The sequence below is a fragment of the Varroa destructor genome, unplaced genomic scaffold, assembly GCF_002443255.2.
Source record: "Varroa destructor unplaced genomic scaffold, Vdes_3.0 BEIS01000005.1, whole genome shotgun sequence".
In the NCBI taxonomy this organism is placed as follows: domain Eukaryota; kingdom Metazoa; phylum Arthropoda; class Arachnida; order Mesostigmata; family Varroidae; genus Varroa; species Varroa destructor.
Window position 1 is genome coordinate 17586870 of NW_019211458.1, and position 24095 is coordinate 17610964.

Here is a 24095-nt window from a genome sequence, read left to right on the forward strand (position 1 = left end):
ACAGAACCAATGTAGGCGCTCGACAGGCAGGTCAGATGGTAGGTAAAAAGCATTTATTTGCGGCTTCGTTTGGGTCTTATGGTTTGTTGAAAGTAGCCTTACAATGAGTGTCCACCAGGAGAGGTCAAAATAAACAACCAAAGGTCCTACATTGGTACATCATATTGTACAAAATATTTGCGGTTTCGTTTTCTATATCGATAGACAATCAGATACCCCTCAAAATAATGATCCGTCCATCTACGTCGTTAAACAAAATGTTTATTCAGAAAAAGCACAGCACAGTAATTTTGAAGTCTTATAGTCGTATCTTCAGTGAAGTGCGAAAGCTTCTCTTTCGGCTCGTATGCAGATAAAAAGAAAGTGTTGCACATAAACAGGCCGAAACGTATGCTAACCTTTAGAGCATTCATCATATCTTATAGAGAAAGTCTTCCCATTTTCAATGCTTTCATGCTTGTGTTGCTAATGAAGGCGATGCCAGAGATAGAGCAGAGCCAAAAATGAGACAATTACACACGGGTCATAACAAAACAGAGGTGGCCCCGGGGCTTCGATTGAAAAGAGTAACGATCACTGTCTTGAAAATTTTAAGCTGTTCAATATCCGGTTAAGTGCTTGGTTGTTTCGAGTCCGCTCTAACGGGCGCATCGAACTCCATTGTCACAATCACCTATCACCCTTCGCGGAACCGGCACTTGAAAAGAAGCCAAGAAAGCTGATAGTACTCCAACACTTAATATCACAATATACAGGGTCATGGCTTCCGACGTATTTCTGCAGCGTAAATTTTAATCAGTTTCTAGCCATAACTCATCCGACAAACGAGCAATATGCACAAAAACTGTATTTATAAATGGCTTCCGATTGCGTCCTTGAACTCGTTGTCTCAGCCTGTTGTAATAATCCATAAGGGCCTGTAATGAAACCAAGGTTGCATAAAAACGTTGTTACGCTCAGATTAGTGCCATAAAACAAACATATGTATCTGATAATATAACGAATGGAGGATAATATATACGTAATGCATATTACGTAAATTAAATCAATTACTGTTGATTCATACGACTGCTGGTTCCTACGAACGCCCGTCACGTAACACACAACGTTTCATTTTAGTAGCAAACATCTTTGTATTTTCACAACCGTATACGTAAAATATCTTGGAAAAACGTAGCGTATTTGTTTCCATTGCCAATCGGTATTTTCAAGGATAATGAAAAGGTATGTTTGGCTCACATAGGGGTGAAGCTGTGCTTGTCTGTCATCATTTTGTTTTTGTAATTAGAACGAAAAAGCATTTGTTTTCAACGAACTGTTACCTCGTATTTTCCGCTTCCATTTCTAAAATGTCTTTACATAATAGTGATCTCTAAAGGTTGGGAAATATAAACGACCTCAATAGAGGTCTGCAGTATTCCATAAGCTCTGTGTTGGTAAAGAAAATTTTTTTTGGGCAGTTTAGTTCCGCCCCCTAATAGCTCACTGGATAACGTACATATGTGATCATCTTAGGGACACGGCGTGGTCTAGGGTGGAACCCGAACACTTCGTTCCATGCCTGGAGCCAGATATGTGATGGAATAATTGGTAGCCATACATGACATAAAACTGGAAACAGGGATATTGTAGGTTAGAACGCTATTTTTGCTTGTCTTTTAGAGATAGTTAAATCTATTGCATTGTATGTTGAAACCATATATAATTTTTTTAAGAAGCAACTCAAACGTCCGCTAACATGCCTTTGAGATATAATTGGTAGATTATATAATAAGCATTTTATCTAATATCCACTAAATTTCTAGAGTCTATCTGTACAAGTATTCGGGTCGCAGTTTAGCTGAGCCACCATCTAGCCAATGTGGACTGCTGATAAATTTATTTCAATCGAACTATCAGTAGCGATCCGAAGTCCGCCTAAATCCGAAAACCTGAAAGTCTTGCGATGTAGTAACCATAAGAATATTGTATGGCGCCCTGTCATTTCTGAGAATGAATTCTGTTAGACTTCTTTTTTAGGAGACGATTGATTAAACTTACGTAAATTCTATCCACCTTAAGTATTCGTCTACCGATTTAAATAAAATACACAGCTTTAATTTCAATAACACCGACAAAAATGGAGAGGCACTATCGCAGGCAGCTGCAGTCATTTCGGTGTTTGCCCTCTTGGACCGCCGACTACTCGGCACCATTGTTTTTCAAAAAAAAATTCCCTGCGTTATCTAACGCTATGGGTGTTTAAATTTTCTGCTCACCAATTAGAAAGAATAGTATGAACAAGCTATAACTGTTCTTCTAAGCAAAATTAGTATACGTTCGGTGCATTCATGTTCATGATACAGCCCCGAAATTTTTTTTTACTTTGAAGTCGGGGCTTTGCTAAAGACTAAGCCAAAACAAATTACTATTAGTCAACTATTAATTTCTGCTCATTTCAGTGAAAACAGAGAAAAATCTCGTGCTTCGCCCAGTTTGATCAGCATGCTGTTGCACTTAGAGATATTTCGACATATAATTTTCATATATTTTTTATGTTTTTTATGCAATACTTCATTTGTGGTTTGCCATACTGTATTAACAACAAAGCATTAATTAGGCTAAAAGTTCTAAGGCTAAGTTAATAATTGATCTAGTTATTACAACTGCGTTTGGAGTACGAGATACAACTATTGGTTACATTTCCATTGCAGGTTATCATACATATTACAAAGGGTAACGAAAGTGAACTTACAATTGGATAGAAAAACGTTACCTTTAAAAAACTTGGATAAGAAGTCAGCTATATGGGTATCGCACTTGTGAACCTATTTTTTCAAACGGTGAAGGCCGTTTGAGCCTAGTATTTCTTCTTAAGCCTATTCGGCTTAAGGATCTCGTCCAACAACGACCTCAATTTCGTGGGTGCAAATGCTACGTTCCCTTGAGTTGAGGTTTCTATTTAAAAATAGGCCACTAAACGACGGTGTGCCACGGTTTTTCAATCTTGCTGTTACTGCCTGTAAACGGAGTTCCTCATTTTGATGTAGCGTTCTATAGGCAATGGGAATGTCTCTGGCTTGCCTTCTGCTGATTGGATGTGTACAGGTGCTATTGTAGGAGAACGATGCTTCACTGCTCGACTTTCGCTTATCTTTTCAAGGATTTATTGGTGCCTAGTAAGTACACGTTGGTGAATGAACCTGTTGTTAAATGATCTTCTATCTCATTTTATGGTAGACAGCATACCGATCAGTCGCCATTGCAACACTGAATATTATATATTTCGCGTCGTGATTAAATAACAAACATAGCCATTTGTGTGGGAACATATTAGAAAATGCAGGCCAGATCTTTGTTTATATATGAATACACTTGTACGTATGATAGAATCGAAGTCCCGTCCCAAATCGTCACCCTGCTGATAATAATGTCGTTTATGAGGATGCAACGTGGTGATGTTTTGTAAGACAAAGTGTTCACTGTATTTTATTGTATCTTTATTTTTATTTCATTCATAGCATGTGTGTTAACTTACTGAATAAGTTATGTTACACAAACAGAGTATATTTCGTTGAAAAGCTCCGTAAGCGGTCCGATTTCTATTACCGTCAACCAACATATAATTTCGACTGGCGTAACTAACTAGTGCAATTTACGTATGAACAATTTTCACCTAACCCCCAATAAACTATTTCTACCAAGCTCACATTAGTAGCGATATATTTGAAACTGTGCACTTTTAACTTCACTCAGTTAAGTTAGCAAGTAACACAAATTACAAACTTTGGCTAACTTCCCCTTAACTTATAATAAAGATTTGTTGAACATTCTGCTCACAGGACGCTTCGGGTCTGCCACCGTCTTAGTTTGTTCTGGTTCTCTTTTGTATAGAACGCTCATATAATGAGATCAGCATAATGCGATGTCCTTCGTCCTCGATCTAAGTTAGGACAGCATACTTAATTCACGAAAACAGCTAGCATTAAGACCAAGATCGAGCCATTATGTGCCGTTGACACGGCCAGTATTTGAAGAATTTAGGAGAACTCCCCCACATGATTGGCATCAAATATTCGAAATTGCGTCTCCAAATATATTTGCTAACGAAAACATTGTACACTCAGACGTCGATATGGCAAAGCTAAAGCCTATAAGAATAATATTACATAAAAATCGGCATAAAACGTTTACGGCACAATGGCGTAAGGCGCACTCTAAAAAGGAGTCCCAAAGGTCCCGAAATCAAAACGCGCCAATGCACCGCCAAAGCTTGCTGCAATAGCCATATTTTGGCGACAATCGAATGTATGGTGCCTAACGAGTAGCCGATTTTATCCTTTTCCCCCTGCGTTTGCAAAGAAGTAAGGGCTAGCAGACTGGCGAGACTGCGTAGAATTCTTCATGATGGAACGCTCAAGCATGGAACAGACTTATTTTGTCATAAATACCTGCTATCGAAATGGGTAATCAATTGCGGCAACACTTCGCAAATGTCACGCAGAGTGCGGGCGAAACTTTTCGATGGCGTGGGAAACGTTACGACATTGAAAAAACCAGCTCGCAAGCCACGAATCAAACTTCCAGATTGCAACATTGCATCGAGACTTAATGATCTCAATGCAACGTCGTGCTCAGCTAGGGCATCAAGGACCTCTCTACGATCGCCATATTCATCTGGCTAGACCATCAAAGATTTAGGACCATCTTAAACGTCGTTTGTTTTCTGGTCACATAGTGAAGCGTACTAGCGACTTCTTTGATTGCTTGATTAGCTTCTTTAATTGATATTTTCTTCAGTTCAGTAAAGTTCATTTTTAACCTGATGGTGATGCAAATAAATCGAATCATCGCATCTGAGATTCAGGGAGCTCAAGATGGAAAGCTGAGCATCTACTTCAGTTACAAAAAGGTCACTGTTTAGTACCGCTTATTGTACAAAGGTATCGTTGGGTCTTTTTTTTTCGAAAATGATGATGGAAAGGCAGCGCTAATTCGATGGCGAGCTTTATATACGACATGTTGTAGCCCGAGATGAGGACATAGGAAACAACTCACCACACGGCAAGGAAAATCGTCAGTCTGTTTAACACTATATTTTCAGGCCAACTGATCCTAATGCATAGCGAAAGTATCGAATGGTAGCTAAGCTCCTGCGATTTCATTCCTCTCGATTTTTGCCCATGGCGCTGTATGAATAACAGAGTCTACGAAATAATGCCGAAAGCAATTTACGACATGGAACATTTCGTGAAACCGACACTGAACTGTACAGCTTCGTGTATGATTTATATCCACAGGGAAAAAAAAGATCGAGTTGTGCAAGCAGTTCCCGAAAGGACATTTGGATAATATCGCTTTCCTGGACTGGATCAATGTAACAATAAAAACACGCAGAAAAACTTTCCTGTTTTCCATTCCAGGAGCACTGAAATCGTCCCGTACTCCTTGCGCCTTTCATTTTCTCTTGATCGTTTTTGTTCCGTTCCCATATCGAGATATAACTTATCGAAGGAGCGTGCCGTACGATGATATTCCAATACAGCAATATGTAGCCAATACAAAGATTCTAGACTGTTAGTTTTTCTATTTCTGTTACAATTAATGTAACAGCTTGCTCGTCCTGGATCAACTAGCTTTTGAGGGCTTCGTGGGCTATCTTGGTTTTTCGGAAATAGCTGTTGCTATATATTAAGCTTGGACGTTTTATCATATGTAATGCATTTGCACTTCTGTGAGTCAAGTGTTTTCGATAGGCTTAGTCTCATGTAATTATATTGCGCCACTGAAATACTTCGCTGTTTGTTTTTCCCCGCCACCACTTAGGAGAGGCTACTTATCGATTTATTCTCGAACTGATCCCCTATCTTGAAGAAGTTTATTAGGGATGTTAAAAAATTGCATTTAATAAACTCATTGAATATAGGATCAGTCTAGTAAAAAATCATATCTGAAATGATAAAGGCAGCAATACAATTTTGCAGTATCAAACCATTAGCTAAACCGATGATTGAAAATATCTAGTTCGAAACGTTTAGGTCAAAAGATACGTCAGATGAAATACACAGGCAACAACTTCCTGAAGCCACGCCGAACTTAGTGATAATTTTTTTTCGTAGACAGACAACACCTGATTACATTTCGATAAGTAAAAAAGATCTGCGGTAGTGCTAATGGGTTAGAGACATGGCCGGGCAAAAAAGAAGTGCGAGGTTCACTCCAGTTCCTAGTGGCAAAGTACCTATTAAAGTTGCCCTATTTTTCATTACATGTGCATAAAATTTATACATCCACCTATATGCAATACGGCCCATACTGCTATCGTCTTCTGTGTTATATATTGAAGTAAAAATCATGGAATATATATGCGTGCATGCTGGTCGCAACGTTATAATGGCAGACGCATGATGCTCCAATGTAAACATTTAATTCGGCGTTCATTGTAGTTTCCCTTCAGGCCACTTTGGACCGCACAATGTCCAAAGCCATGGTTATGCGAGGTGGAATATAGCATGACACTAAAAACACAATTTTCCATAACCCTATATTTACTGAGGCAATTTTGTATACTCTGGAGTATGTATGTATTGCGTACACGGCCTATGTTCTATAATATGTAATTACAGGTCACATAAGACTTAACGAGCTTATAGCGTTTTCCCGATTCATTTTCGAGTACCCAAATTTGACTCAGCATTGCCGAGCATATTTCAAAATATTCCTATAAATTAGATTTAAAATAACGACAACGACGCCTATGGTACGTGAGCTGGAATACGGTTGATCCTTTAAAAATAAATTATAATAATGGGCCCCGTGCTGTGCGCACATCACTATACATTGTTTCCGTTGTATAGCCAGCACTCGCTGGCATTTCTTCTTTCTTCAGTTGCTCGAAACACTTGAGAAGAAGCCGTACGATCGATTAGTACAGCTAACTAACACGGCATCGTCGTTTCTGCCACCAGCTATTGCGCTCAAAGCGTTACACGTTGGACGCCGACCCAAAGTCGGCATTTGTCGGTAAGCTACGTCCGTTGTCTTCACTCGTGTTCGATTTCGCGTCAGGCCGCAAACCACTGCGTTGGCTTCGTTGGCTACTGCAATTTTCTTTGCATCTCGTCACTGGCTGATAGGATTGCTACTGTCTGCTATCGGAATACTCCCTCACCCGGGAACCCTCGATTAGTTCCTACGTTTGGGTGACATCTTCATGACGAGCGCCGTTACCAGCACCGCCGTCGCTTGGCGAATACTAAAGTGCTCTTGTAATGTTATATATCGGCTTGCGAACCGTAGCTCGGGCTCAGTTTTACCCAAATGAATTGATGTGCCCATATAATAATAGCAAAACGGAGAAGGATCAAAGCGAAACGAGAAGACCACAACCGCAGCCATAGAGTGGAGTATTTCTCAGTTCAGTTCTCATTGAGAACGTGACGTCTACAGTTTATGACTATTGTGAGTGCAAGTCATCAACAGAGAAAAGCAGGTTCGACCCGCAGGTTATTATAATTGCGGATCATTGGGCCAGCCGCGGCATTGTGTGTTGCGAAGCTCTGGCCAGCTGAATTTCGACAAGGCTTTTTTAGTATCCATAACCAGTCAGCAAAAGAGCATCGACGCAAACCGGAGGCCAAGATGCACCTGTGAAAAATCTCAAGGTTTGTTAGTAACCTGCTAAAAATCGTTGAAAGGAAAAACAAAACTGAGTCGGCGTGAGGGCGACGCTAACGGTGAGGAGTGGCGGCCAGCAAACCGCACTGGCGCAAGAAAGATGAGGCCCCCTGGGAGTAGGACATGCCGGTTAACCATTGTCGTCCTCTCAACTCTACTTATGGCTCTTGGGGCTGTTGTATCAACGGAAGGAAAAAATATTCCATTGCCAGGTGGCAGTAGTCATGCAGCTAATAACAGCACTAGCAGCAATAGTGAAAGCAGTTACGAACTTAAGATAACTGATACTGCCGTCTTAGTGGCAGATTCTCAGGTCGACAAAAACGACAGAAAGAACAATGGTAACAACAATAACCTCACTTTTAGCAGCAGTTCGAAGCAGGCAATTGCAGCAGAAGAGTCAGCCCTTATATCATCTGAAGATACTAATCAATCCGTGGGGCTTCTATCTTCCGGAACCGTTCCAGGCAGGTTGGACCGAACTACAGAGGACAACCAAAGAACTTTCGGACCAAGTTCACATGCGGCAGCGACGGCAGCCGATAGCGCGAACCCAAAGTTCTCGAACAGCTTAGGAAGTCAAAGTCTTCTAACCGTATCATTCAATGTGACCGATATGCCCTCGGCGGAAAAAAGCCCGCCTACCTTATTGGATGGCGACGGCGATAGTAATGGTGGCAACAGTGGTGCCAAATCGATCATTACGAGCCTTGAAAAAAGAAGGGAAACCGATACAGTGGACGATTTGGAGGTGCCGGACTTTTCGCAGAACCCATCGTTATTGAATGGGATATCTGATAGTACGGAAATCGCTCTCACTACCAGTTCTGGCCGTAAGTATCGAAAACTAACCCCGAACTTCTCTGCCATCGCAGAGATATCTGTCCTGCGATTTTCGGTCATCGTTACTAGATCTAAATATAGCATACGTCATTCTCCTGATGAGGCCAATTGTGATGCTCACATATGTTGCTCATGTTGGTTGGAAGAAAGCATTCAAGTCCTTACTAAGTAATCGAAGGCTATTGGCGTCGTCAAACTAATCCCTGACAGTGGTTTTCTAAGTACTTTGTAAGCGTGACTGCCTACTAAAATAAGGGACATGCAGCTTCGGCAACAGCCGACCGTCTGAAGTGATACCTATCCGCTTAAATGCCAAGCGTAAGACCCGAAACATGGAAGAACTCTGTACTAAATGTTCGAAAACGTGATTCAACTGACTTTATAGCATTCTTTACAGCCAAATCTAACCATAGTAAAGGATGCAGCCAATTGTGTTACAACTGATTGAAATCCGGAACGTCTCCATTGTTATAGTCTGTATCCATTTTGAAGACAGTCTCTCAATATTGATGTTCGTACATGCATGCAATCAAGTGAAGTAAACAATGTCTCAATCGAACCGGCCGAGACGCATGTGACGGCCAAAGCGACAAATGTGTGCGACCTGTAGCTGCTTGCGATTGGGAAGCTGTTCGGTCGAATGCAATATCTGTAAACTACGACAGTCTTTTGAGCTGGCCAAAGAGCTGTTTATCAAATAGCTAAAACATACGATTAAGATACGACGATTTCCTGCCGTCTTAGAAAATCTTCTAATTATAATCGCGATTGATAGCGAGCTATCAAAGGAGTCGAGCTAAAAGAGACGAGCGTTTGAGATAACACTCTGTTAGGAGCTGTACACGACTTACGCTGTCATTATTGCCGTTCATACCCACATCTTCCAATGCCATTTACGAGGCTAACACAGAGTTTTCCCATGTTGCCGCTTAAGAATAAGGAATCGATTGTACAAGGGTACATCTGGAAAATTGAACTGCCTGATAAGGAAGAAAAACTTAGCGGAGCAGTAGCTGCGTTACGTGCTAATTTAAGAACTTGAGCCTGGGACGGAGGTAGCTAAAACCCAGGCGATAATAATTTCAGTAGATTGGCCTCATCTTTTTGTTAAGAGTGCACCCAGTTCATATTTATTGCCTATGATAGCTTGATGAAACTATACATAACCTACCATAGATAAGTCTACAGTTTTGGTTAAAGTTACTCATTTCGGCTTCTAAATCTTAAATTAGACAACGTAATTCTAATACATATCCTTCAGCGGTAATGATGACAAGTCCTCGAAGGCGATCACACTGATAAATATTCTTTATTGTCGCTGCGGCAAAGCGCGAGCATTTTAGTCGGTATTTTCACATAATTATTACTAGACCTCTTGAAAAATGAATTCTTAAAGACCAATCGTCGATTACCGACAAATACCGTTATTGTAATTGAGTTGAATCGCCCACGGACGCTGAATGACATAGGCGATAAAAGCCGCTACAATATATCCTCTTATTTGATTGAGCTTTATTATAAGAATCATGAAGTACCATTTCCCTTTGAGTATTGTTATTTTTGCTAGTCCACCAGCGCAATTCCGGTAATGTGGTGAGCCGATCCCATTTACTGTGTCCGATCCCTCTATCCTTTTCTCTCCCGTTTCTCCTTGGATAGTTCATCTCCTTAATCGAGAAAGTTCCACGTGTGCATCATTACCAAACAGTCTGGTTTATCTTTTTCTACCAATTCTCACGATCGCTGCTGCTAAGTGCTCTTGGCTCCGGCCGCCCTGAGCGATGGTGATGGTTGTGATGCCAACGAGGCAGGGGTCTCAACTCTTCCCTATACGGGGAAATTTTAAATCCCTGTCAAATTCGATACTATCTCCAGTTCAATGAGGAGAGTCAACATTGAACGGCGCAGCAGTAGTCGAAACTGCTTTGCCTCAACTGCGTAGATACCAACAGTTTCCGCCAATCAGTCGATTTGAGTTATTGAGTTACTCGCACGTAATGTCAACAAAAGTGACAGTGGCGTATGCCGATCAAGAAGCCACCGCCTCCCCTCAGTCCGGCGGTAGTCAGTGGGTTCGTCAATCGAAATCGGTCAGTATCGTACACCAACCGCAGACGACCGTTACGCGACGGCGGAGGGGGGGGGGGTATCATTCGTACACAGATAGCGACGCCTTGTGTTCGTTAAGCGGTTTCGAGGCAAATCCGACGCTCCGCGCAATCGGCATTCGGTTTTTGCCCAGGGTTTCGAGGCAGTCGGAATCACCCGAGGCGTTGCGCAGTAGTTAATTTTGCTATTATGTCGTTCAGCTGTGCGACCGTTCGTGCTGTACTAATTGAACCACAGCAGAAGAGTCAACTACTGCAATGCGATAACGATCCCACGATGAGAGGCGTTCACGGCGATTTGCTACCAGGATAATGTAACAGCAATGTCATATTGGATTTAATCTATATATATATATATATATATATAAGATGAGCCTCGTGTCTGTGAACCGAATCAGTATAGATTTGTGCGTGAATGTATTTATAAATTTTTGAAATAGTGCGTATGTGAACGTATTTTACGATTTGTGATTTAGGCACGATGGCGCTGACAACAATTGTAACCTGTAAACTAGATTACAGTCGCGGTTTAACTGGTAGTGGCATTGGAGAGGAAGGCGTCTTACAAACGTAACAAGTGCCTTGTTTTTGTGTAATTATTCGACATGTTGCCAGCCCATTTATAAATGATACCTGTTAGGGGTAACGAAGCTGCGTATAGTTCGTTAGCTAAATTCTGCTATTTCGATAATTTTCTACTGACTGATTAATAACAAGCTAAACAAAGTATCCGCGACTGTCCGCTGTTGCTCTTATGAAGAGAAATATTCTGCTGAAGGCTATGTAAAGTCATCCAATTTTCCACTAATTTGAATCAAACATACAGTTTCTATATGGCATATCTATATGCAGCTAATAGTGTTTCTCAAAAACGAGTTCATCACCAGTCACGATAAATCATCACACGTAATGTTTTAACTCTCAGATGGTCTCGAACGATCCATCTGATGTTCGATCATCTCTGATACTAAATGGAGCCATGTTTTTTTATCGATAAAATTCAAATGTGTTTTTTAGAGTGTCCACCCGTTTATTTAAGATATTTGACCAAACATCTTGTGGTTGCTATTTAGCCGTTACTTAAGTAAATAATTTCTCCTGATTTAGTGTGTAGTAGCTGATAGCTGTTTGGATCGAACGATTTTATGTTAGTGTGCCTTAACTATGACACCATGCCTGTTATGCTTGTTAGGACCTTTTTACGGCCGATAACAAATTCAAAACAAGCGCTGTTTGCATTTTCGATCTATCAAATAGATGATTATTTGATAAATCGAAACATACAAATTCAGTATTGATACTATAGCATACTACCCCTTTGATCTCGCGTCCATGAGAGAACGGGGCGACAGGCGATTTATTTATTCTATGACTCAAAGTGCTTATGAATACAAAGTCAAGGACAATCATCCTCAAGTCGCCATCGGTACCACCTAAAAAAAAGCAGAAGAAAATGTATTTTTTCGTTTGACATGGATAATTCTCCGCCGCGCATCGAAGAACCTCAATTAGTGATCCGTTAGTGATTAGTCGATGGTTAAAATAGATAATTCATGCAAACGCCTTACTTAAATTCTGGTTCAGTGAAACACCCAGCGTTGCTGTCTTCTGTTGTACAAAGTGATATATATATATATATAGATTCAGGAAACGAATCCTACAGAAATGCTTGCATAAAAAGGCCGGAAAGATCTATTGAACTTTTTTTCGCAGTTTTACTCCGGTCAAACTTTTCGATGGGGACTGTTGGTATGGGAATGGATTAAAAATCCTTACTATAGGAACTATTAAATTGTCATTTAAGTTCAGGTTAGTGGTTAATATAACTTCATAGAATAGAGTGAGCAGGACTTAGAAAACATGGTTACGGCATGTGGGGCCCTCACGGTATTACTTTTCCTCTAAACAATTAACATAGTTCCTGAAAGTTTAATATTGACAGTCTTTTTTAGATCAATGAATCCAGTGAGAGCAAGCGGTCTATCTATATATTCGAACTGACTTTAGCTGAAGGTTACGAGATGAGAAGCTTAGCAGTTTGTCTTGGATGCTTGAACAAGGAAGGCAATTATTATTTCAGTAATACGTTCACACCTAAGTTACCTAGCCTTTCGCTCCGCAAAAAAGCCACATCTAAAACAATGGAATTAACCAAAGCGAGGCTTCCCTTCACCCTTTTTCTCATTTTTCATATAAATTTATGATTACCGATGTAATACGTGATATCAATACAACAACTGCAAAATAGATTAAAATATATTTAAAAATGCTGAGTCCCCCTATATATTGAATATAATTTTACGTTTTCTCTTTCTGGCTGAACGGTAGTCTTGCAGTACATCTCTTACATTGACTCATGGAATTCGATCATTTTTCACCTAAGTTTAAAAGGGCTTCTAAGCAACTATAGCTTTCAGTGGAAAAAATTTCTAATCTTTCCTGATTTATTAATAAAATGTTCGCTAGCGATTAAAAAGTTTATTCTATATCTATCTGTTCTATTACTCTACTCTATATCTAAAACAGTGTTCCTTTTATACATTTCAGTAGCTTTATTGCCAGGACATATTATTGCGGATAATGCCCTGCCCAACCTAACTTCGTCTGTAAATACGCAAAGATCTCAAACGACGGCAAATGGCCACAATATTGGTAAAAATCTTGAGTACCAAATCGACTTCGCACAAACGAAGCCAACGCAGCAGGAGCGTGCGAAGGTAGCCACCGAATCTTTCCTTAAGCCCGACCCCAAGACAGCTTACACAGTAGATAGCGTGTCAGTGCCGCCCAGCGTTGAAAGCGCTGCACAGGACATTGAAGTCGTGACAAAAGATCACATGGATTCTGTGCCAAGTAAACCTTCTCAATTGCAGGTAATTAAGCAGTTAGTAGTAATCTGTTAATTCATAATTCTGTATAATGTACTGTGGTTCACCAAAGAGATTTTGTTTTGTTCTAAAATAATTTTTTCTTTCCTCATCGACGATAGCTTGCTATTAAAATCTACCAGCTCAGCACGTGATCTCTAATACTTTTGCTCTATGTCCAAAGAATGTGATAGCTAAACCATTATACGCACACTGCTTATTTTTCTCGATTTATCAATCTCACAATTCCAGCCAGACTCCGTAATCCAAGGATCGAATACAAATACTGCGTCCGGCAGTCGTGCTAATCTAGAATCTAAATCTTCGCATGTGATTGTGTACATGGATAAAAAGTCGGGCTCAAAACCGAGCAAGAACTTCACTACCGCCCTATCTGAAAGCGCTACTAAAAATATGAGCGACAGCTCGTTTGATAGCTTCGCCAAGATCAGACTGACGAAAAAAAATGTTCCACGCAATTTCCTACTAGCGACAACCGCAAGGACGGACGATCGCAGTGATGATGATCGCAAGCTAAGGAATATGCATAGTCATTACGGTCCGAATTGGCGCCGCAAAACTAAGGCCACTGCAACTAACAAAGGTCTGTTGACAAGTCGGAAAAGCATCTGGATGATGAACGTGAATCGAAGTGTCCATTTTGACAACACCGAACCCGCCCGGAGCCTCACACCTATCTTCGTTCTACCTGAAGAAGCTAGCGAAGCGAAGCCCTTAACAGGAAACAGTACACTATCATCGTCAAAATATTCGATGGATAGCAATCAGCCAGCATCGACAATCACGACTTATAAACGGCGATGGACAGAGCTTCAGGATGAAGGTAATGGCAGCTTAGCCATATTGTCCCGCATCAACAAAAACGGGGAACATGCTAAGGCCGGAGGCGCCATAATACCTCTTACGCATTTTGGCGGCCAACGGTTTATTGAATTCGGTGTCGTGAGAACCCGCCGCGGTCCACGAGTTCTTACAAACCACATCCTCACAAGAACTTCAGCCAGGGACATTCGGAGCAGTAACAATGGAATGAAAGTAACAAATCTTTTCGAGACAAATAAGAATGTTAAGTTACCCAGAGCTGCACAATGGAGGGACTCACGACCTCTAGCAATTATGAGTGGCACACTAATACGAATGCCTGAAGCGTTAATACCAAATGGAAATGAGACTATAATAGCGTATAAGCCATTCAATTCACTAAAAGCATCCAATACTTCTGAAGAAGATTCAACTGAATCTAGCGCGGAGTCGTCAGATGACAGAGTACTCTGTAAAAAAGATCGTACTCGACGGAAGCGCAAAGTTTTCAGGCCTAAGCCGGTTTCTTCTGCATTGACATCAATGTTTGAATTTAAGCGAATGCCCAAGAAACGAACAAATTCAGGGAATTCTTCGCTACCTAAAACATTAGCGGAAACCAGAGCTAACGATTCTTCCGAAGCTACTGATGCGATCGCAGACAGCTCGGGACCCAAGAAGGGCCATGACGATTTTCTGCATAACGTTCTTCGCGATTTTGGCGTTCAAGTTAAGGTCGTTCCCACAAACAAGACTGCCAATGCGACGAATGATCAACAAAATCAAGAGGCATGTTCGAAAGCGAACTGCAGCCACACAGAGTCGGGCAAGGTTGTTAGCGGCGAGACGCATAATGGAAATCTAGCAATCACTCTTATGTCGCCCACTAAGTTCACGATTCCGATGCTGCCTATTATCCCTTCTCGTCAGGTCATTTCAAGTTCAGCAGATCAAAACATTATGTACAGGTATATCTTCTTTCTTAGGCTGCACATATGAAATAGCGTTAGGGCTATGTAGGTACCATTTTCTAACAGCATTTGACCATCTAGGGTCCAGTATACCAAAAGTTATTTAAAGTACGTTCCAACCAATTTGTATAAGAGTGCCTTTTTCAAAGACATTACGACCCTGTATATCTTATATTTTGTTTGAAAAAGAAAGGTTAAAGTAATCGTATTGTTACTCCGTAGTACAGTAGCACAAACATTAGATACAAAAACTAAACACAAACTTCCTTCGTCCGAAACGTTGCCTGCAATCGATTTCAGCATCCCAGAAGGTGAACTCTCCGCTCTTACGAAACCTGGCAACACGGGTAACCCAATAACCAAGATAGACAAGAATAGCACGCCATCAGGCGTCAACTCACTTTTGCTATCTTCATATGTGGAACTGCCTTCCAATAAGGGACAAAACACTAAGCAAGCATTGAGATCAAAAGTCGTTGTCAATTCCACAAAATCGGCCCGTTTAGGCGTCGAATTCCTTACTGGAGAACCTGCCCGTGGTACTCAAACGACGACGGCATCGCATACTGTTGACGTGAATAACCCCGCAAAAGAGACGTTTATTATTGATTTAACCAAACTTCGAGAAAAAAACAAGGACAATGTAGGTCGAAAACCAAAAGCAAAGACTATAGAGCTTACTCCGGGAAAAGTAAGTGCGAAACAATTAGTATAACCAACTTTAGCTCGGATAAATGATTTAGTCATGCGATAATAGCTTATTTATTGAGTAATGTTTGAACCAGAATTTAGTTAGACCGACTCAACCTACAAATAGCCATAGCCCTAAGCTATCATATAATGGGAAAGAAACGCTCCCTATTGTATGTGGCCTATGTCAACTAACAAGCTCGATAATTCCTCTTCTCTGTTGTTAGGTTTATGTACACGATCTAGAGACAGCCACATTTGAAGAAGCTCCAGATGAAGATGGTGCTTTAGCGAAAAATCTTGCAGCGCGTAAAAAATATGAAGATGATTTCCTACAAAATGTTCTGAGAAATTTCGGTGTTCAAATAGGTCACCTAAACCCGGCGAGCGGCAACACTAAAGACGGATCCTCACAAGTAGAGCAGATGTCTGCTGGAGAAAGAAATGTGGACGCGCGAACCGCGCACGCCTTTGCTAAGAATACGTCGTTACCTTTTGCAGGTGACTCAACCACTCCTGTCTTCCCGGCTCAACAACCACAGGCGCTCACCGTCAGCCTTAATCATCGTCCAGCTAATGTAAACTATCTACAAAGTCAAGAACATACAACAGCACCAGCTCCTCCTTCACATGTTACAGTATATTCAGGAATAACTCCAGAAGCTCTTCTTCCGCCATTCTCCCAACAACCTGAAAAGTTAAGCCAACAACGCCCTCAATTCACTGCTCCTGTCAGCACCCAGACGCCAACTCAAACTTCATCATTAGCGCTGTCACAACCACCGGTTTCCGATGAGGTTATCCTTGGTCGTTCGAAAGAAGCATTACCTCCAGAAACGGCATTCAGAATCGACCAGCAACAAAAGAGGCCCCAAACCACAAAGTTTTCTGGAGGATCCTCAACTTTCCGGATAAACCATGCCGGGGCTCAGGTTCATTATAATAGTGTTCATCCAGGTTCCTTCGGTTTTATTCGATCCATTCCACGTTCCGCGCCGCAGTCGAGCACTGCAGAAAATCCTCATCCTTTTTTAGTGTCGCTTAGACCTCTAGTCGTGCAAAACATACAACCACCAGACACATCTTCAGCATCGGTTCAAGCCCCATTAGTACCATCAGTCCCGGCTACAAATGAAATACAGACAAGCAGTCAAGCTCTATACGCACAACTGCCTCTCCTAACATATGCCGGTCATATAAGCACATCTCGTTTGTCGCCACAAACTTCTAGGTTGTTTGTGCAAAGTCCAGAAGCTATAAAAATCATTCCATCGCCAAATCTGTCTGGCGTGCAGCCTTCGAGTCAGGCACAAGTCCCACGCCAACTGCCAGGGTACGTGCTTCCACCACAGAATGTTGTGTCACAGCCATTGGTGCCAAAATCTCAACAACTGCCTTCAATTGCCCTTTTAGACGAGAGACCCGTCTTACAGCCCTCCCAACAGGTCGTTGTTAACCAACAGCAAGATGTGACAAAGGCTTCGCAGGCTCCAGAACTGCAGTACGTAGATGAACAATTAGCTACACCCGGAACTTCGCAGAATCAAATTGTTATTGGCCACCAACAAAAACAACGCCTGCCCGTTTCTGTAGAGCGACTCACTGATCCTACGGCTACCGTGCAGGTTCAACCGGTTCCACAACAAGCTCCACTGACTGCCCTCTATACGAGCTCTATCGTTAGTGGCCAAATAACTAAGCAAATCGGTCAACAAATTCCGGCCCCAGTACAACAAGGCCAGACTGTAGTTAGACAAGAACAACCCTCTCTTATACCAACTGTACAGTCTGTACTTCCACCGAACGGCCAACAAATTCATTTAATCAACAATGAACAAGCGACTTTTTCGGTCAATCAGGCAGATACTTTAGGGAAAATACGGCAAGAGGAGGCACCCGTTCAAAAACAAGGATCGGAAATACAACGGCAGCAAATCCAGCATGTTCAGCTTCCACAACAACAAATTGACATCCAGCAGGAAAGTTCATTTAGTCAGCCGCCTTTTCAACTGCAGCACCAGGCACGGATCATCCATGTACCAGTTCAATATCAGCTGCAGGAACATGCGCCGAGCGTTGGTAATCAACAAACCATTCCCCAATTTCGCACACACTTTCCTTTGCAAGTATTCAGACCCGCGCAGCAGACGCTTATTCAACCCACAGTTTTCTCGAACAATCTACCGAGCCTATCGGGGGGTCAAATCAGTTCATCAAACTCACCATATCCTTTGCCAGTATTCACATACGTGTTCAGAAATAGTCGCTTACAAAGAGATCCCTCAGGACTTGTTGGAAATCAAAATCGACACACGAATATTCACTCAAGTGTAGTCCAAAACAATTTCAGAACGGGCCATAACGACTTTAGAACCATACGGCCAATTTTAGGTATAGGCCAATCTGTTAATATAAGGCCCTCTTCGAAGAGTTTCTTTGGTGCTTCAAATTCGTTCGGCAGTTTACCCTCACCTTCAAACTTCGAAGGGTTTCACGTTACGCATCTTGAAGGCACAACTAAAAAGGGTGCTACAGCTTTGTCAAACTTTCGACCAGATGTCAATGGAATCCTCTCAGATGTATACAGGTGAGGTCGATGTTTATTTAATTCAAAACGTTGAACGCCCGCACCTGCAGCTCGTACTAGACATACATGACATTTTTGTGTAGCTTAATACTAATAAATTGTCTATTTAAAGTTTCAGTTGATTGCTATCGGCTAAATTAGCGTATTATCGAATGAAATTAAGCACCGATTACCAATATGCGATTTACCTGTGAGCAAGGAAACTAAGGAATCTTGTAGACCTCCCAAAAAGGCACTCTAAGATAATAGACGAGCACTTGCGACTGCGGGACTCTGTTTTATTTATCTATACATGTATATATATATGGCGTAAGTACATCTAAGCGCTGCACCGAACTCTTGAGTCCGTTCGAGTATCTTGTCTTGCGATCATTGACATCTACGATCTTCGATTTCTTCTTTTTGTTGTTACAGTGAACCGTTTAACCCAGGCCAACAAACCGGGTCTTCGTTTAGGCTAAATTTCGGCTATCGAGCTCCGCAAGCGAACAGCCACAACACGTTTAGGTCAACGGATTTGAGCCTTTCCGACTCAAACATCAAAGACTTAAGCGACACCCAAAAGAGTATAGGAAGAATTTTCTCACGCATTTCATCGACACCATCGTCCGCATCTTTGTACCCAAACGTGTTCCCAGTTCAGTCGAGCGCAGTTAAGCCATTTACAGTAAACGCCTCATCAAGTGCTCCTTCAGGCCAAAATGGCGAATTCGCAGGTCTGACCAACGTTGACATGAGAAACGACGGTCCACATGAGTTTACAGGATATATAAAAAAGTCAAAGGCCAAAGCACGCTGAGGACGACGAGGAGCGTAAAACAGATTCATCGTAAAAATTCACCGAAATATGAGTTAATTTTGTCACCACTTTCTTCTATTAAAATCAAGATTAATCAACAATTGTTACCACTGTGTCTACGACGGGCTACGCTCTTTTTTTTTGTATAAGCTTTTATGAATTCAAAAGAGACTAATTCAAGTCGTGACCTCAATAAAATTGAAGGCCTACTGCTTGTAGGCGGCTTTGTTACCTTGGTTTAATAATCTTTCGATAACGCCAATCACAGTGGTAGATGTACAAAGTTGCGGGCAGTAGCTATATGTGTTGAGGTGCTTTTTGGTCAGTATATATTATGTTGCTGTAAACCAATGATAGTTATTTCTACTGTGCAGTTATTTTTATATCTAACCAATGCGAAACCTTATACATACATACGATTGTACATATATTGATATTAATGTTGATCCTCTTGTTACAAGGCTATCTATATGACAAGAATGTATAGATGTATATTGACTTAATATATAGACCGCAAAGAAATCGTGTGTTTGTTACAGCCATGTGCAAATAATAAAACGAATATTATTGCATTACTCAAAACTATATCTCAAATGAACAAATAACATCTTAATAAACAACAAAAAGATGCAAGTTTACCTTATCTCTTAAACCAAACGGTAAGTTTAACACGTAATAATTTTTTATATCTGTAGGACCATCTGAAAAACTGTGGTTTAACATATTTATAATCTCGGAAGGTTTTCCTTCATAAATAGTCTTACTGACTGCCGCTATGCTTATGGTAGTCACTAGAAATACTAACCGTTAACCGCGTGGCTAATTTTTTTTACTTTAATGATACGGTTAGAGCTTGTATCGGTAAATGGAAACGAAGTTAATTTCATCTGTTGTCTACACTGGGCATATGGACAAAACTTATGATGTAAATGTCAGCTTGGCAGTGGCCCCACTCCCTCCGAACCACGAAAACTATGCAATCTAGCACGAGAAAGGCGCTGACTATGAAAAATGTAAAATGCAGTTCGAGGCCAAAATAGATAAGTTTTATTAGCGTTATTAGCTATACAATTAGAGTATTAAACGGAAATGTACAATTAATTTATTATATTTTTTACTTGAGCCAACGCTGTATTCCACGACAGTGCTGCTATACTATTTATTCATCTATATTGCCTTCTGCTATAATATGGAGCCTTTAGAAGTTCTAGTTCAATTTTACAAGTTTTAAAATTTTTATCACCCTAAAAGTTACTTTCAAACGTAGCAAATACGAATCGACACTTCGCCCTATTGATTTAGCAAAATCTTTTAAGATGCATACATAGTGACCGAAATCCAAGTACTTGTGCTACCTATGTAGCAAAAATAGTCACTGTGCCTTTTTCGGCTGGAAGATACGCATGAAGCTATCACTGTATGTTGTGCGTTATGTTTATGCTGGAGGGCATCGTAACAACACATAACGAATCCATATACAAACTGCAAAAGGTGAATAATGTTTCGTTGCAAAAAGTGTCGCAAACGGTCTTGAATCGTCTGTGACGGATTCACGTAACGAGTCACTCCACTCTACCAACTGTGCTAGAATGCTACATTTTTGGTCATCTTAAGAACGGCTTTATGGTTCATCTGGATGAAACGAAGACCCAGGTAATCTTGATAAGAGTAAAAACTCTATACCAGTATACCCCAACTGATAATATCGAGTAGCAGTTAGAGTCTTAGGGCGAGCCTTTAGTAATCTAACACTTCTGTAACTATGACAAGCAAGCGAACGCATGAGCGTTTGCGTCGAAAGAGCAGAGAGGTTTCACGTACTTCAAAATCAATAACATATGATTAGAAAATTCAGAGCCGTCGAGGTTATCTGCGAAAGAGAAGCACTTGGTTGGCACAGATGTACCTTACGACGTTGCTGTTATCCCTTATCATTGAACATAAGAGAACGACATAATCGATTATTCTCGATTTAGCCTCCTCATACATCGTTCCGCGCTGCTGTAACACCAGGCCATGCTTGTATTTGGACTGTGGAAATATTCGATTATTTAAGATTATAACTTTTTCCATTTGTTTAAAGGTTTGGAAAATCAGGCTTAGGCTGGATTCTAGGACTACAAAGAAAAACTGAAAATTAAATCTCGGCAGCTGCATATATTTTTTTAAATTCTTCAGGCGCATCGAAGAATTCTTGGCATTAGATTCGCATCGACATATAAAGGCTAAATGAGATTGAGCATTCCTATAGTGGATAAAAATTAAGAGTTACCTAGAAGAATTTCAACTTTTCCAACTATCAATTAGATTTTGGTTGAAAACATAGGTAGGCTCGATATAAGTATTTTACATTTAAATTTTTATCTTTTATTTTTTCTCTCTGATAAAAATCCACCATTTCTGCTGTACCAGACGAAACAGCAGTGACAATGCTTTGAGTCAAACATCATTCTCACAATGTCCACTTGCGTACACTATCGTTCCATTATTTACAGACTTACCTATTAAATATATGGCCAATGGATATAGAAAATTTATCGTCTCGCGAAAAAGAGACCTCCCAATAGCAATCTGCAGCCATCCAACAGACGTTTATTCCCGAATCAAAATATATTGGTCCAAAATATCTTAGAAAATCTGAGATTTCCTAAAACGTTATCGTTGCTAGCTTTCATACCTATAACAGTGCTGCTGTTGCATTTGGCATTTGACAAATGCTGTCCTTTATAGTGTTGCTATTGTGGCATGTCCCATTTGAATGTAGCCATCGAATGGGTAGTAGGTCACGCTTAAAAATAGGGCAACAATACACATATTCCGTTGTAATAACATAACACTAGCTTTTCTTCCCCATCATTTCGTTATAGTTACGAGAGAAGCTTTGGTAATACGCTTGTCCAGTTGTTGATCAGTCATGCGATTGGACCAAACAGGACGATCTCTAGACATTCAAAGAAAGGAGACTAGTTACAAGAACAGAAGCATAACATCAGAGGTTTATGGTAAATGGTAGGTTTATCCGGGCTTTGTAACCGAGACGTAAGCTATCACTGTTATTTAGTAAATGTCGTAATTCATTGTCTGCACTCCTTTCGCCAGGCTATTCTTTTTACTGGGAACTACTTTTTTTTTTTACTAGCGTGATATGATACTTAGCTACTATCATTATTTAAGTAAGCTAAATTTGCCTTAGTGACTTCTACCACGACGATCTACTCGACTTTCTTTTCTCCGATTGACTTTTGTGGCGCCTGCGATTCCCGCTTGTTGATCTTTTCGTTTTTCAGTACATTATACAGGTTGTTTAAGTCGAATTCGTTAATGACGTTCTCCATCGTGAAGTTAAACTTGACAAGTTTTGACTTTGAATCAACAGTTGGCCGACGCATAACTGCCTTGCCATCTTTAAATATTACAAGCGTTGGCAGCTGCTTAGATAGGGTCGAAGTGTTGATATGGTATTTTGCAGCTGCTTCTGGGTTTCGGGTGACGTCGATCTTGCCGAATCGAAGATTCTCCAACGTATACTTGCCGGATAGATGGCGGAAGTCTGAGGCGAAGTTGATGCATGGTGGTGACCAGAGAGCGAAGAACTCGACAATCCATACAATTCTCTTGTCTTTCTTAAGTTCTTCCTCCAGTGTTTGCGAGGTGAAGTAGACGGTGCGATCCAGTCCCGTATAGGTAGGTTCCGGCAGCACCATTAGATGCGTTATACACATTACCGTATAGATAATGCCGTATCGCAGGTCGTTGTAGAAGAAAAGCAAAACCATAGCTACTTTAGCGTACATTGAGGCTGAACTTATATAGGGTACTAGTGAGGTATAACCCATTTTTTTAGTACGAAACAGAATGATGATTATGAGAAAGAACAAAATTTCTGTTTCGCGATAATCCAACCCACAACCCTTTTCGGGAAACAACAGCTCACACACTGGCGAAACTAACCGCAAAGGAAAAAACACTGTAGCTAGAAAGACGGTCATTACATAGTGCGGATGCAGAAGGCGGCGGACCTGTGGCCAATCTAGAATTGCCATGACGAGCTTCAATGAGCGTATATCTCCGTTGGCAAGGAGACGTCGGAGATGTCGGGTCTTTCGAGATCTGTCAATATCGAATCCACACCACGAAGAGTTCACCACGCTATGCGTACGATCACGTCTCACTTTTGCAACACACGCTATAACATTTTATTATTGGCTTTCTGTGCACATGTTTCTAGTTCACTGAACTCTGTTAGGCTTTTTTGAATCTCGCGCAGTTGTTTCTTTCGCCGATGCCGGCGGCAGACAACCCTAACGGCCAATCTTTTGTTACCTTCTTGTAGTCTAGGCAAAAGAGGCGCGTTTGTTCTAGTGAACCCCCAATAGAATGCGCCAAAAATTCACTCAGAAGCTCTCCCTTTTCGCTGTTCGCGCATAGACAGGTTTCACTACATAGCGGATATAGTAAAGTAAATGCAATCATACAATTCAGACAATATCCCCAGCCGTCTATTAAGGGTCAAATATACAACCATAAGATATAGTGTAGAGCGATTGTGTTAGTATATAGAGCTGCAGCGTGCGTTGCCTGCTGTTCGATGGAACGCGGTATCGATCAACCTTCAGAGGGACAGTTCTAGCAGACGACTTGGCCGAATCCAGAAACCCGTTCCGAGCAAATATGAGCGTGAAATATTGACCAGCTGTTTTCTTTTTTAATATATATGTTCTCTAGTTGACCTGTTAATGAAATGATCCACAG

The 24095-nt window shown here is 41.0% G+C and overlaps 2 protein-coding genes and 1 long non-coding RNA gene across 4 annotated transcripts; 1 reads left to right on the forward strand and 2 right to left on the reverse strand.

Moving 5' to 3' along the window:
- Window positions 1-241: 241 nt before the first annotated feature.
- Window positions 242-3396, reverse strand: LOC147755364 (uncharacterized). Its single transcript, XR_015327757.1, has 3 exons — window positions 2756-3396; window positions 1499-1611; window positions 242-917 (listed from the first exon to the last, which is right to left on the reverse strand). It is a non-coding gene; the product is annotated as an uncharacterized LOC147755364 (long non-coding RNA).
- Window positions 3397-6939: 3543 nt separating this feature from the next.
- On the forward strand, window positions 6940-20010 carry LOC111251580 (uncharacterized). 2 transcript variants are annotated; one of them, XM_022808258.2, is made up of 6 exons: window positions 6940-8489; window positions 13155-13480; window positions 13727-15264; window positions 15568-15958; window positions 16185-18036; window positions 18959-19149. In XM_022808258.2, the coding sequence occupies exons 1-6, from the start codon at window positions 7757-7759 to the stop codon at window positions 19003-19005; spliced, it is 4887 nt and encodes a 1628-aa protein (XP_022663993.1). In that variant the 5' UTR covers window positions 6940-7756; the 3' UTR covers window positions 19006-19149. The 2 variants fall into 2 exon arrangements, with proteins under 2 accessions (XP_022663993.1, XP_022663992.1); XM_022808257.2 differs by having other exon boundaries at window positions 7165-8489; window positions 16185-18544; window positions 18959-20010.
- A 1671-nt stretch (window positions 20011-21681) lies between these two features.
- Window positions 21682-23930, reverse strand: LOC111251584 (thioredoxin-related transmembrane protein 2 homolog). The gene has a single exon (XM_022808264.2). It carries the CDS (start codon window positions 23384-23386, stop codon window positions 22556-22558), a length of 831 nt encoding a protein of 276 aa, XP_022663999.1. The 5' UTR covers window positions 23387-23930; the 3' UTR covers window positions 21682-22555.
- Window positions 23931-24095: the final 165 nt, after the last annotated feature.